General features: G+C 34.1%; 1 protein-coding gene across 2 annotated transcripts in view; it reads right to left on the bottom strand.

The window, feature by feature from the left end:
- nrg3a (neuregulin 3a) overlaps positions 1–16,106 on the bottom strand; it is a 1,091,065-nt gene that overhangs the window by 67,883 nt on the left and 1,007,076 nt on the right. For both annotated transcript variants that reach the window (XM_030156113.1, XM_030156114.1), the window contains one exon: positions 13,919–14,036. In XM_030156113.1, coding sequence (XP_030011973.1) covers positions 13,919–14,036 — 118 coding nt within the window. The remainder of the gene's footprint in view (positions 1–13,918; positions 14,037–16,106) is intronic.

The following is a 16,106-nucleotide window of genomic DNA, read 5'->3' as shown; positions in this document are numbered from 1 at the left end:
AACTTACTATTGCAGTGAATAAAGTACAATTTTTTCTGTGTTTCAGCATTTTTGGAAACATTTGGAAACATTTAAGAACACATGTCAAGGGCTAAAACGTTTTAGATGCTCTTGCAGAAATGCCACATTTTGTGTTATTTTGATGAAATAACATGTAATACCAGCACTGCCATTTTTGTTAGCCTCATAATGTAATTGTCCAAGTCATACACTATATGGACACATTGAATTCAGGTGTTTCTTTTCTAAGAGATCCAGGATACAAAACAATACTGAAAAATGTCATAATATAGTTTTATATTGTGATAAATACCATATTGATTATTAATATTGATGTTTATATCTCAAATCAACATGAACAGGACATCTTACAGCTGTAGCCATGATGTGTCCCAATATTTTTGTCCATATAGTTTATAAATATCAATTTCTTTTTTAAATTTAATGGGACATTTTTCTTCCTAGGTGATATGTGAAAAAAGTAGATGGTTAGTTGTGGCAGAAACATATTATTTACAGTCAGAGCGCCAAACATATTTTAGAAATTTAGGGGTAGAACATTTAAAATCATAGCCATGGATAGGAAAAAAAGAGAGAAATTAAGCAAAACCCCCCCCAAAAAAAACATCTCAGAGGCATTTTGGAAGCAAAGATAACAATTTAAACAAAACTAATCAGTGCAATGTAATGATATTTATCACAACATAAAACTATATTATGATGTTTGTCATTATTGTTTTGTATCCCAGACCCCTGTTAGAAAAGAATTCAATGTGTCCCAATACTTTTGTCCATATAGTGTATGATTTAGGCAATTATGCTACAGGCTAACAATATCTAACTTTGCAGTTTAGGGCACATGCTAAAAGTCGTGATCATTTGTGAGCATCTTGGAGACAACTCTAACCCTATAATGACACTATAGGCAACATTTCATTGGTTGCAAATACACAAATTGTATTCTTTTCACACATGTATATAATTACCCCGCCCCCCGAAGGGGAGGCAAGGGGTATTGTTTTTGGTTCGGTTTGATTGCTTGTTTGTTTGTTTGTTTGTTAACACTCTAGCAGCAAAACTAATTGTTGAATTCGTACCAAATTTGTATTATAGATTGCCAGTGACCCAGAAAAGATCTCATTAGATTTTGGTAACAGTAGGCCAAAGTTCAATTTTTTTTTAATGAATTTTATTTTATTTATTTATTTATTTATTTTTCGTTTACTTATAATGGGCGAAATTTCAAATGTCTGTAGCAGCAAAAGCCATTGGTTGAATTCATACCAATTTAGATTTATACATTGTTAGTGACCCAGAATAGATGTCATTACATTTTGGGAAACATTGGTCACAGTTTCTATTTTTTATGAATTCTTTTAAAATCTTTTTTTCCCCATTTACTTATAATGGGTGAAATTCCACATGTCTGTAGCAGCAAAACTATTGGTTGAATTCATACCAGATTGGGTTTATAGATTGCCCATGACCCAGAATAGATGTGGTTACATTTTGGGAACAGTAGGTCAAAGTTAAATTTTTTTATGAATTTTTAAAATCTTTTTTTTTCCATTCACTTAGAATGGGTGAAATTCCAAATGTCTGTTGCAGCAAAAAACATTGGTTGAATTCATACCAAATTGGGTTTATAGATTGCTCATGACCCAGAATAGATGTGGTTACATTTTGGGAACAGTAGGTCAAAGTTAAATTTTTTCTGTGAATTTCTTTAATCTTTTTTCTTCCATTTACTTATAATGAGTGACATTTCAATTGTCTATAAAAACATCAATTTTGTTTCAATGTATTTCAAACTTGCCACATATATAGTGGCAGTTGATATGCTGACATCAGCACATGCATAGACATGATGACATCAGCTGGATCGATGCCAAAATAAGCAGCAATATGTGCGAGGGGCAGGGTTTGTTGTGCCTGGAACCACTTGTTACAAATAGAATTCGAGATGATTACATGTTTTGCCAACAGAATAGATGTGAAAACATTGCCTCCGAGATGCTCAACAATGATCATAACTCTTAGTATCCGCTGCAGTTTAGTCACATATGATGGTAATTTCTGAGAAATGTTGACTGTTAAAGTTTATGAGACTTAAATGACTGTAGACATGTCTATTGTCTCCGGCCTCCTCTGTCTGAGTTTGGGAAGCCTGGTTGTTTGTCTTCGGCAGAGCACAGGGTTTGAAGGTAATATGAGGAGACACACCTGACACACCGTCTTCACAAACTCAAGATTTTACAGATTGCTTTCAAGCTTAGGTTAACTCTCCGAGCTATATCTCAACCGATATACTGAACCCTTTGTGAACTGAAACTCAAGCAGAGCTCCTCAGGCAGAAACGTCTGTATGATTTAAAAGTCGGGCCCTGAGATTAAAGTCGACAGCGCGTCTGTAGTCGGACTCCGTTCAGTCCCTTCGACTTTGGAGATGTGTTTATTCAACTTCGATGTGGAATCCTTTTTAAGGGTTTATTGGTACCTTGTCTGCACTTCATAACCAACCTAAACTGTATCTGCTTATGAAGCTGCCTCTGAGAAATAACTCGGAACCCAACATCAGAGTTAGATCTGAATGCTTGTGTGGGTATTGTAGGTTTTGTGCTTTTGTGAACATGGATGTGATCCTTCAAGCTCAAAAGATTGACTGAGAGTTAAGGTTTTTTCATACTTCACAAGAACAGAGAAAGATCTTCTTTGTCCCAGAGCTGTGAGAAAAGAATGATGTGATATTTTTTTTCGCAGCCTGTTCCTGACACATCAACCAGGTACAACTTTATTGTCGTGTGGTGTCTGTCAAGTATTATGTGATTGGTCAGAAATTTGAAGTGGGCGTGGATAATACAGAAAAGTGGAGTTCTGTACTTGAGTTTCTCATGAAGGATGAAGTATCCTGACCAGAATTAACCTTGTTGTTGTTCATGTCATTGTATTTTTCCATGATTGGGTTTAATGTATTCTACAAAAAAAAAAAAAAAAAAAAAAATAGTGCATCTGGAAAATATTCACAGCACAGAGAACACTTAGGTTTATGTTATATTTTTGTTTTTATTTTTAATAAATTTGCAAAAGTTTCAAACACATGCGTCTTTATGAGGTATTGTTTGCAAAATTTTGGGAAATGAATGTAATCTATTTTGACATAAGGCTCTAACACAAGAAAATGTTCAAAAAAAAAAGTAGCACTGTGAACACTTTCTGGATGCTGATATTATGTGATTGGTCAGAAATTTGAAGTGGGCGTGGTTAATACAGAAAAGTGCAGTTCTGTACCTGAGTTTCTCGTGAAGGATGAAGTATCCTGACCAGAATTAACTTTGTTATTGTTCATGTCATTGTATTTTTCCATGATTCCATGGTTCAAAGTGCAGAGAATACTTATGTATATGTTATATTTTTGTTTTTATGTTAATACATTTGCAAAAGTCTCAAACACAAATCCTCATGAGATATTTGCTAAATTTTGGGAAATTAATTTAATCTATTTTGGGATAAGGCTCTAACAAAACAAAATGTAAAAAAAAAAAAAAAAAGAAAAACGTAGCACTGTGAATACTTTCTGGATGTACTGTATGTTGACATTAATTCAGCTACTGCCTTGTGTGTTCTTTGTCCCAGGGCTGTGAGAAATGAACGTCATCTTTTTTTGCAGCCCATTCTTGACACATCATCCAGGTAGAACTTTTTTGTCTGTCAAGTATTATGTGATTGGTCAGAAATTTGAAGTGGGCGTGGTTAATACAGAAAAGTGGAGTTCTGTACTTGAGTTTCTTGTGAAGGATGAAATATCCTGACCAGAATTAACTTCATTATTCATGTCATTATATTTTTCCATGACTGGGTTTAATGTATTCTACAAAAAAAAAAAAAAAAAAAAATCAGTGCATCCGAAAAATATTCACAGCGCAGAGAATAATTATGTATATGTTATATTTTTGTTTTTATTTTAATAAATTTGCAAAAGCTTCAGACACACACGTCTTTATGAGGTATTGTTTGCAAAACTTTGGGAATGAATTTAATCTATTTTGGGATAAGGCTCTAACACAAGAAAATAAATAAATAAATAAATAAATAAATAAATAAATAAATAAATACTTTCTGGATGCACTGTATGTTGAAATTTATTCAACTACTGCCTTGTGGTTGTATGCAACCGCCAACTGGTCTAGAAAAAAGTACAATGGAAGTAAAATTCCATGACTATATTGACTCCAGTAAGTAATTGTAATTGAAAAATACGGCATGTTTCTGAAGAAATGTTTTTTTGGGGATAACCTTCTGAATTTCAGGTTGTGGTCTTTGCTTATGAAATGGCCAGAAAAGTAGTTTGGCAGAACATTACCAGAAAATATGGCATGAAATCTGTTTTAATTACCTCCTTTAGAAATAGACTGAATAAATAGAGGTAACATATATAGAAACAAAGCTGATTTCTGAATATTTGTTAAAATACTGTCATTTTTACCATATATTGTGCAGTCGTTGTGTAGTCAGAACCCTGAGGATTTTACATCCTGTATAAGAAAAAAAATCAATAAATTTAAATAAATTATGATAATTAAACAATGTTGACCTTTTAGATATGAAATGTCATCATATCATAATTAGCGCATAGACTCTGAGTTATGGCACAGATGTGTTGCTGAGGTCACAGGGACATGTACTCATGATCTTTGGGTGTCAAATACTCAGGTTATACCGGTGAATAATTTGGTCAAATATGAAGACATTTTTCAGGTAATTTCTTAGAGATTGTGTCTGGGAGAATGGGATGGAGGTCTGGATACACAACACCTCAATGTACATCTATAAACGCAGTGACAAAATAAAAAGTAATTATTATGTAAAAATTTCTTTTTCTTTTTTGTCAGACAGATGGAACAAAGTTAAATTCTTTTACCTTGACGATGACATGTCGCTGTAACATCAAGTGACCCTTCTGAGGAAGGCTACAGGTTATAGCCGAAACATGTGAAGGAAAAGAATTTAATTTTGTTCCATCTGTCTGACAAAAAAAAAAAAAAAAAATCTATCTAATTTTTAGTAGACAGCATGAACCTAATTGGACTAATTATTGTGTTAAAAAAAAAAAAAAAGTCAAGTTGGTTGGAGTTACCTGCATTCATTCAACCACAGGTTTGTCCTAAAAGTAAATCATAATATCAAGTCTTTTCTGATCTGCTGCCCCTGTCGGTTTTGTTCAAGTCAGACACACTATTCCTAAACATCCCTCCGCGAGTGTCACCTTCTTTTTCTCTGCGTCTAAAACAATGACATCTCCTGTTAGTGGACACTTACTGTTTGCACTTTGATGGGGAGAGGACTGACTCCTCTGTATATATTGTTCATATTCTGCAAAGATGAAAAGTACAGGGTGTCCACAAAGTGTCTTTACAATTTAAAAAATTAATTACAAAAGTAATTGATGAGATATGTTATCCCTGTAAAGCCTGAACCATTAAATCATTGACAGAAAATTCCAGTTCTTTGAAACTGGAGCCTTTATTGTTCCTTCTGAACAACCTCAATTTTTTTTTTTCAAATATCAATTTCCATGTATGAGTTTCAATTTTGTACCATATTTGATACATTGGGTCTCAATGCTCAAATATTATTATTTTTGAACAAACAAAAACATAATATAACACAAACCTGTCTAACAAATTGTTAATTCCTTTCCAAAATTGCCAAAGTTCTGCCTCCTTCCTCATTAATGACAATCTTGTAGTGTCACTGGAAAGGCCTCTGGTGAACAAATCCCTCCCCCCAGTGAATTATTTGTGTATTGCATGTATCTAATTGCATACATCAGGTTTTTCAAGAAAAAAAATATCACACTGATCATATAGAGGGCTTCAAAACTCATGTATCAAACATGATATGTTTGGCGTTATAGGGTTAATCACATTTGTTCTATGTACTCGGTGGTTATCAAAGTTTTTACTCACATTGCATTTGTGTATTTCAGGTACCCTTTTGATGAAATAGATTCAGTTAAATGTTTACCTTGACCTTTTGACTGAATATGTGTCACCACAACTGGATGACCTTCAACCAACCATCATTTTCCAGGTCAATGGTTCACCACCACATTGGGGACTGCATGTTGTGGGTTCCTAAATCAAACATTTCCAGACCAGTGGATCGGAAGGGATGGTCCGATTCCCTGGACACCCCGTTCACTAGATATCACTGCCCTGGATTTATTTCATCTTCTTTAGAATTTATTCTAAAGATGAATAACTGTATTTTACACCAATTATTTACATGTATTCATATGATTTGTGATTCTACAGTTATTAAACAGTTTAGATCAGTAGACGGTTTATCTTGCCAATAGTTGTTTGGGTCTTTAAGGGTTAAATGAGGCAAAAAAAAACTTCAATATCTACTTTTCATTTTATAATAATTTCCACAGACTTGTCTATTCATTTGCTTCTGTTATACATTTGTTGAATTATAAAGAGACTAAATGGACACCCACCTGCTGTATGCTAATTTGTTTATGATGGATCCCTTGGGTATACAGTTAAATGTGCTGTGGCTCATTTTAATGTTAAATCACGGTTACATTGCCCTTGGAGGAAGTGTATAGTTTATCTAATAAAGCATTGTGTCATGTCTTTCATACTAGACTGGAGACTTGCATTAAAAACATGTAATATCAGTAAAAAAAAAACAAATTTATACATGAACAGGCACACATGCAGAACATGGACGCTCATTCCCAAGGCGGCAGAAGACCTGGTTTTGAGTGACATTCAAATTAAGGTAATGTTTTCCATGCCAGCTACTCCAGGACACACATCTGAGAGAGATGTGAAGACAAACAGCACTGAGGAGATGATGAATGACGTGGCGAGCCAGCGCCGTGCTCCCAACCCACTGAACGATTGCTCGCAGGAAGACCTGTGAGTCTGATATAAGTGGCCAGGTGGAGATGAGAATACGTACTGATTCATATGCAGCTATAACCTGCAGGAGGCTAATGACTTCCATGATAGATGCTAATACTGCATATGTATGCCTTATGTCTACTTCCTGATTGTCTTTTCTAGGGCAATGAAACAGACACAATTTTTATTTTTTTTTTATTGGCTTTTGTAAAAATATAAACAGTAACTCTGGGTCATTCCATCCCAAATCAAAAAGATTTCAGAAAGTGCCCCACATGACCCCCTTAGAAAATTCTGAAAAAAATTCACACTTGTTCACCTACCAGATAAACGAACACATCCAAAATTTTGATGTCATATCTGTAATAGTTTAGGAGATACAGCCCTTTGAAAATTAATGTTTTTTGTTTTTTTTTTTAATTTTGCAAATTTGCTTTTCGGCCAACTTTGACGAGCTATATCTCCTTAGGTATTCGAGCCACACTGCTGAAACTTACTGTCTGGGGTGAAATCCCCCTGAAAAGACCATATTTTGCATCAAAATAATTGCAGGTGCCTTCATGTTTGGTCCATGAGGCCTTGAAATCAGGCAAAAAGGCTAATTCTTCCAAATGTCCTCTCTCTTCAGGCTTGCACTGTGCCAGAATGGATGAATGTACTGACCTAATTTTTTTTTTGCATGGATTCTTATGGTCAAGATGCAACAATCTACTGCCAAAAGACGACATTTCAATGAAAAGTGTTGCTGTGAGGCAATGAATAAAATGGGTCGATTTCAATTTTTCACAAAAATACTCTTTATTTGGGCACCCAAATTACCATGTGGCCAGTTTATGAAAATTTTGAAATTTTTACCATGTCTTCATATATGTTTCAAGATGTTGTGCACAAAATTTTAGCTTTCAGAACTGGTTCTATTTTTAATATTCTTTTTTATTGCATGACTATATTTTCTTCAAACTGTATACAAACGTAGGTGTAAATGGTATTTTTAACAGTATAATGGCATTGATTATTGCACAAGTTATGATAATACTTAAGATATTTGAACTAGGGTGTGGAACTGCATGATGGTCCAGATAGAATAATTATAGATTTCCCAGAACTGGCTCAGGTTGATGCCTGTAGTAGAGACTTCTCGGAAACTGGATGGAGCTGGTCAGTTGACCCAATTTCACCAGGGTCAATGATATAAATGTAGCTAAGATTTTTTTTTTTCAAAGGGCTGTATCTCCTAAACTATTACAGATATGACATTACAATTTTGGATGTGTTTGTTTATCTGGTAGGTGAACGTGTGAATTTTTTCAGAATTTTCTGAGGGGGTCATGTGGGGATTATTGGTTGAATTGCCATGGAATGACCCCTCTGCAATGTTTTAATACTACTGACACAATGAATGTTTAAATCACAGGTGTCAAACATGCGGCCCGGGGGCCAAATCTGGCCTGCCAAAGGGTCCAGTCCGGCCCCTGGGATGAATTTGTGAAATGCAAAAATTACACCGAAGATATTCATCATTTTAGTTCAGGTTCCCTTTTTAAGCTCAAGTTGGTTGGATCCGTAAAATACTATCAGAATAACCTATAAATACTCACAACTCCAAATTTTTCTCTTTGTAAATGTAAAAATTTTCATGTTATTTTACTGTATTTACACTAAAATAAACTATCATTTCATAAAAACGCAAATAACCTGAACAAATATGAACATTTCGAAACGTCTGAAGTGCAAGTTGTCCAATATTCTGCCTGTTATTAAATGTTTTGTGTATTTGTTGATCCACTGTGATCTGTAAGTTGTAATTCACATGTGTAAATGATAAAATGAGACATAACATCGTTAAAATTGCATTTAATTTTCTTAAGAAATTTCAGTTTGTTCATGATATTCACATTATTTTAAAGGATAGTTGATAGATGTAAACATTTTGATCGCATAATTTTACTTTTTTTGCTCTAAAACATAGAGAAAAGTTTGGAGTTGACATTATTTATATATTATTATGTTATTATTATATTGGTCTGGCCCACTTCAGATCAAATTTGGCTTAATGTGGCCCCTGAACTAAAATGGGTTTGACACCCCTGGTTTAAATCAAGGGCGTCACACTTAATTTAGTTCAGGTGCCACATACAGCTCAATATTCTCACCTTTCTAAAATAATTGACTTTTTTTTTCCAAAATCATCAAATACTTAATTTCTGTTTGAGTTTTTTGTTTCCTGAAAAAATGACTTAGACAGTTTTATTAGGAGGATGACAATATGATGTGAAGTGGGCTGTTTTAGCGCGGGGGTGTCAAACTCATTTTATTTCAGGGGCCACATACAGCCCAATATGATCTGCAGTGGGCCGGAACAGTAAAAAAAAAAAAAAAAACATAACATATAAACAATGTTTTTATGTCTAATTTCTATAATTTACAGTGAAAAAAGTGAAATTATAATATGAAAAGGTTTACATCTATAAACTGTCCATTAAAAAAATGTGAATAACATGAACAACCATGAACAAAATTTAATTTATCAAGAAAAACAAGTGAAATTTAACAGTATTCTGCCTCAGCTTCTCATTTGTGCATGTTCATCACAACTTACACACACTTACACAATGGATCTACAAATACACAAAACATTTAGTAACAGGCAGAATATTGTTAAAATTGCTCTTAATTCTCTTTAGACATTGTCATTATTTATGTTATTATGATAGTATTTTACTGATCTGATCCACCTGAGATTGAATTGGGCTGAATGTTGCTCCTGAACTAAAATGATTGTTTATATCTTAACTGAAATTTTTAGCATTTACAAATTCATCCCACGGGCTGGATTGGACCCTTTGGTGAGACAGTTTTGTGTTTGAGACCTGTGTTTTAGAGTAAAACAAAGGAAAATTACATTATGAAAATGTTTACAACTACAAACTATCCATTTAAAAATGTGAATAACATGAACAGCCATGAACAACCTCAAACTTCTCAAGAAAAATGAATGCAATTTTAACAATATTACACCTCAGTTTATCATTTACACATGTGCATTAAAACTTACAAATCACAGTAAATCTCCAAAGGCACAAAAGTTTTAATATCATGAATAATATTGTTAAAATTGCATTTAGTTTGCCTTAGACATTTCAGGTTATTCACATTTTTGTGAAATGATAGTTTGTAAATGTAAACACTTTCATGTAATTTTATTTTTTACAGTAACACCAAAAGAAAAATTTGGAACTGTCATTATTTACAGGCTATTCTGATTGTATTTTACTTGTCAGGCCTACTTGAGATCTAATCGGTCTGTATGTGACCCCTAAACTTAAATGATTTTGACACCCTTAAAATATTTTTGGTGTAATTTTTGCATTTCACAAATCCATGCCACGGGTCAGATTCAACTCTTTGGAGGGCTGGTTTTGGTTCGCGGGCCATATGTTTGACACCCCTGGTTTAAATAATAGTATTATTAACCCTTTAATGCATGAATTATGAGAACCTTAATCAAGATTTTTTTTTCCTGAGTGTTTTTATTCTTTTTTAGGCATGAAAAAAAAAAAAAAAAAAATTGTATGAACCTATTTTTGATGAAGTTACAAAAATGTCCACTAGGCTGGATACAATGCCTTTAATTTTATAAGCAAAGAAACATGTATTTACTGATATACTGCACAAAAACTATGAAATAAAAACATGTTTAATGCTGCTAATCTGATGTCTTCTCACATTTTAACCCTTTCACGCACTGTCCACTCCAGTGGACAGTTCTTCTCCAGCTGTTCTCTTGTATATTCATGGGTTTTGTTGTTTTAGTTCCATATCAGCCAACACAGTGGACACTTATGCACCATCCCATACACTGTAATTCAGATCATTATTGTAACTTTGCTGTTCTTGATAAACCTGATCTGCACTAACATGTTTGAGTGTAAATCAACTGTTATTTGTTAGATGAGAAGGTTTTTTTTTTTTTTGCGTATTATCTCCATGAAGTGAGTAAATACTAGCATTAGAATATGTTAAAATGTGAGAAAACATCAGATTAGCAGCATTAAAAATGTTTTTATTTCATTGTTTTCATATCACTTTCTGATATTGGGTTTTAAACACATGTTTCTTTCCTTCAAAAATTAAATGCATGGATATTTTTGTAACTCCATAGAAAAAAAAAAAACTCGATCGCATTGTTTTTTTCATGGCTAAACACTGAAGAAAAAAATCTTGACTAAGGTTCTCATAATTCGTGCATGAAAGGGTTAACATACCTGCATGGAAATAATAAGCAAAAAAAAAAAAAAAAAAAAACTTTTACAATCTAATAAGAATTACCAATTTTTTACACTCAAACATGTAACTGCAGATCAGGTTTATCTAGAACAGTAAAGTTACAGTGATGCTATGAATTACAGTGTATGGGATGATGCATAAGCGTCCAATGTGTTGGCTGATATGGAACTAAAATAACAAAATCCATAAGAGAACACCTTTGAACTGCTGTCCACTGTAGTGACCACTATGCATGAAAGGGTTAATACAATATAGTAGACGGAATGATTACAGCATGCATTTTAAAGCTATGTTAACAATACAGCACTAATTTGATCAATAAAAATACCTGTTTTTGCTCCAAGGTGACACATTAAACATTGTCAGCTAGCTCAGTAAATAAAGGTTAAATATGAATTAGTAATACCACATAGCCTGAAGACGCCAGAGATGATGGTTACAAAATGGTGTTTTTCTTTGTAGCTAATGTTATTTAGCATTCTGCTTTGGAGTGAATGAGGAACTCTGATTGATCTCATTTACACCCTATTGTAGATGCAGCTCTCAAACACATGTCGTAGCCCTTTCCGTCTCTACTTCTCTGTGATATTTAAGAGCTCCTCTGCTATTATATCTTTGATCTGTACACAGTACTGTCAATAATATTGGAAAAATTCCGTCTCAAGTTCTGAAACGTCCTCACATTAAAATACACACTCAAGGTCCATGGTCAGGTAGGGACGTCCAGACTTCTCAGTAAATCTCTACATGATGACTACTGATGGGTGCAATTACGAGTCAGTTCTCCCATACCGTTTATAACCCGTCTGTCCTGTTACGATTAAGAAAAGTGAAAAATATTATATGCCCCTCTAACCTACAGTTGTGGAAAAAAATAAAAAACAATGGTTATGCAATCAAGTACTAACTACTGTGTGTATCATGCGATTAAAACAGACAGTAAAGAAAACATGGAATGCCTAAAAGTACTTCTTTTGGCAGTACAATGCCATAGCTATTGTTATAAGAACTTAAGTGATTTTAATTATCAAGAAAAGTATAGTAATTGTCTAGATATCGGCTCTTAAATTAAACTCTTATGAGCTATTTTTTGCTAACCGGCCATAAGCTATTGTCGTCATGCGGCGTCTGGTGTCTGCGTCTGTCGTCCGTTACAAAACTTTCAATCGTCTTCTTCTCCGAAACTACAATTCCGATTGACTTCAAACTTGGTATACAGCTTCTTTATGATGATGTCAACAAAAGTTAGTGAAATTATTTGGATCCGGATCTGATTCTGGATTTGGTGCCACTTTGAAAAATTTTCCCATTATAAGAGATAGGAAGTGGATCGATGCAATAACTCAGTATCAATGATATCAAGTTGGAATTTGAATTTTTTACAGATCTGATTGGAATATGACCAAAACATGGGCTATTTCTGTAAAAGAATAAATGCACAGAACTGGGGGATAATAAATGGCATCTGGATACATTTCCCAAAGCTTTTAATTTGGCCGGTAAGCTACAGGGCCATTGGTCCTATTTTTAGCTTACCAGCCGACAGGCCATAAGCTATTGTCGTCATGCGGCGTCCGGCGGCGGCGTCTGTCATCCGTTACAAAAATTTCAGTCATTTTCTTCTCCGAAACTACAATTCCGATTGACTCCAAACTTGGTATACAGCTTCTTTATGATGATGTCAACAAAAGGTAGTGAAATTATTTGGATCCGGATCTGATTCTGGATTTGGTGCCACTTTGAAAAATTTCCCCATTATAAGAGATAGGAAGTGGATGGATGCAATAACTCAGTAAATACAAATGATATCCAGTGTAAATTTCTACAGTCCAGCCCTGATGGGGAGATGATCAAAACATAATGTCCACATGCTGATCAGGATCTTCTTCTGGATCTGGGAACTTATGGAAATTTAACATGGGCTCTTATGAGGAAAAACTTTCAATCGTCTTCTTCTCTGAAACTCCAGTTCTGATTGACTTCAAATTTGGTATACAGTTTCTGTATGATGATGTCAACACGAGGTATTGAAATTATTTGGATCCGGATCTGATTCTGGATTTAGTGCGACTTTGACAAATTTTCCCATTATAAGAGATAGGAAGTGGATTGATCCAATAAATCAGTAAGTATCAATGATATCAAGTTGGAATTTTTTACAGATCTGATTGGAATATGACCAAAACATGGGCTATTTCTGTAATAGAATAAATACACAGAACTGGGTGATAATAAATGGCATCTGGATACATTTCCCAAAGCTTTTAATTTGGCCGGTAAGCTACAGGACCATTGGTCCTATTTTTGTTGTTATCTTCATATTTGTCCAAACAAATGTACCTTTAGTTTTACCAGGCATTAAACTGAACTAGAAATTGAAGAAAATAAGGGTGGTCTAATAGTTTTTTCCACGACTGTACAAATGCACTATTGGTATTTTCATTTGTTCTTAAAGTTTGACAAACCTCCCATGCTCATGTTTTTGATCACAGGGCCGGACAGCGGTTTCCCTAATGGTCAATTTCATCCAAGTTGTGCTATTTTCTACAATTGACACCACGCTGCCGGTCTCCAGAGAAACTGCGTGGGTTTACACATATGAACACTGCATTCCACATGCATATAGTCACATTGTTTACTGTATATGCAGGCTTTTTTGACTCCAAAGCAACAGCAATTTGAAAGGAGGAAAGAAAAAGAGAATCCAGCAGTCATCACCTCATGCATTTGCAGGTTGCTGTTAGGAGCCCTCATCTTGGCATCCAGGGCATTTGCAGTGTAGTTTTTCAGACTGCGGTTTTCCTTCAGGTGGGCCTGGAGCTTCTCTCTGCGCCTCCTACGGAGAAAGAAAAAATAGCTTGATGCACAAGTCAGCAGTGGGTCTGCAGCTTTTCATTCCAACCATCACTACCTACAGGCACTGATTATCGAACTGTCAACTAGAGATGAGGTGATGCTAGCTTCAACCCTTTTTAAATTTTTTTTAGTTTAGTTTATTTTGAATATGCAACAAGACAAAGTAATCTGACTTTGTCCTTAGAAATAAAACAGGTAGTAAGAAGCAAGGTTATAATAGTTTGGGATTTTTCATTATAGTTTAGTTTTATTTAGTTTGACTTGTTTTTCTCTAATTCAGTTAGTTTTAATTAGTGTTTAGAGCAGGTTTGCTACTTTTTATTAGTTTTCATTATTTTGTTAATACTTAGTTTTAGTTTAGTTTTAGTTTTTTCGTATCTTTTATCATCTTCGCTGTCGTATTCAAATAAATCCCAGACAGGACTCTCCTGAGAACCAAAAGTGATTTTGGTTATTATCAAGAAAACATGGAAAATGTCTTGATATCAGCTCTGAAATTAAACTTTTTTGAGCTATTTTTGTTGTTATCATTATATTTGTCCAAACAAATGTTCCTTTAGTTTTACCAGGCATTAAAATGAACAAGAAATTGAAGAAAACAAGGGTGGTCGAATATTTTTTTTTTTTCTTCAGCTGTATTACTGTGTATCTGTTTTAACAGTTTTAGTATATCTTGTATTTATTCTTATTTTACTAGTTTTAGCATATCTTGTATTTGTACCTGTAGATTTGTACACGACTTTGGGCACTTTGCATTGTTACCTCCGCCAAGGAAGTTATGTTTTTGCCGGCATTGGTTTGTCTGTCTGTCTGTCTGTCTGTCTGTCTGTGTGCAAGATAACTCATAAAGTTATCTTGGGATTTGGATGAAAATTTCAAGCACAAGGAATAAATGATTACATTTTGGTGTTGATCAGGGGGGCAGGCACTGATCTGCCTTGGCGAAGGTCTGCGCTCTCTGAGTGCTTTTCTAGTTTTAAATGTGCTATAGAAATAAACTTGACCTTAACCTTGTACTGTTGGATCTGCTTAGTTTTAGCTTAGCGCAGAAAAGTCATGAATGAATGAATGAATAAACAAATGAATGAATGAATGGACGGTTTATTTTTGGTTTGTACAGTAATCACCACACACAGTATAACAACCACAATAAATACAAAAAACAAAAATGGAACAGGCTAGAAGCAGAAGCTTATTTTTTGCCTATCCTTTTAACCTGACGCACCACTCACAATAATTTAAATGTGTACATCATCGAGCATTCTCATTATAACAAAGGAATCAATAACAAAACAAAAACACGTCTACCATCTCCATTTAACATTCCTGAATGATCTTATACTGAAGGCATTTTTTAAACTTTATCAGAGAAGTGAACAACTTAAATTCATCATCAAGTCCATTCCATAATTTCACACCCACTATCCAAACACATCTGGACGTTACATTTGTCCTCACTGTCATACATTCAAAAATATAAAGACCACTTAAATTATAGTTACTCTCTCTTAATTTGAAGAACTCTTGAATGGTATTTGGAACAATATTATTTTTAACTTTAAAAATCATCTCTAATATTTTAATATATACAATATCGGGCAATTTCAAGGTAGTAAGTTGAATGAATAAATTATTAGTTGCTTCAAAATATCCTACTTTATTAATTATTCTAATAGCTCTTTTTCGTAATTTTACTAATGTATCTATACTATTTTTTTGACACATTGGTCTGTTTTTTTGGTGAAATTATTCATGATATATACGCTGGTCTCAGACTGTTGGCTAGTTTTTGATATTTGCCCATGGAAATGCTTGTTGCTTATATGGATGTATTGCATGTGTATAGCATTGTATGGCGTTGCTACAGTTTTGATCCAGTATAACAAAAGTTTTCTGCTTTTACTCGGAAAGAGAAAGACTTCTCCATCCCAGCACTTTTCCCAGACTCGACACTAAAATCTTCAGTGTCAAAATTGTTCTGTAATTAACATTTTCCACCTGCGACTAATTTATATTTTTGCTCTAATTAATGCAGAACAACAACCTCGCG

Source organism: Sphaeramia orbicularis, chromosome 15 (assembly GCF_902148855.1).
Source record: "Sphaeramia orbicularis chromosome 15, fSphaOr1.1, whole genome shotgun sequence".
Classification (NCBI taxonomy): domain Eukaryota; kingdom Metazoa; phylum Chordata; class Actinopteri; order Kurtiformes; family Apogonidae; genus Sphaeramia; species Sphaeramia orbicularis.
This window is presented reverse-complemented; position numbering and strand designations above follow the sequence as displayed.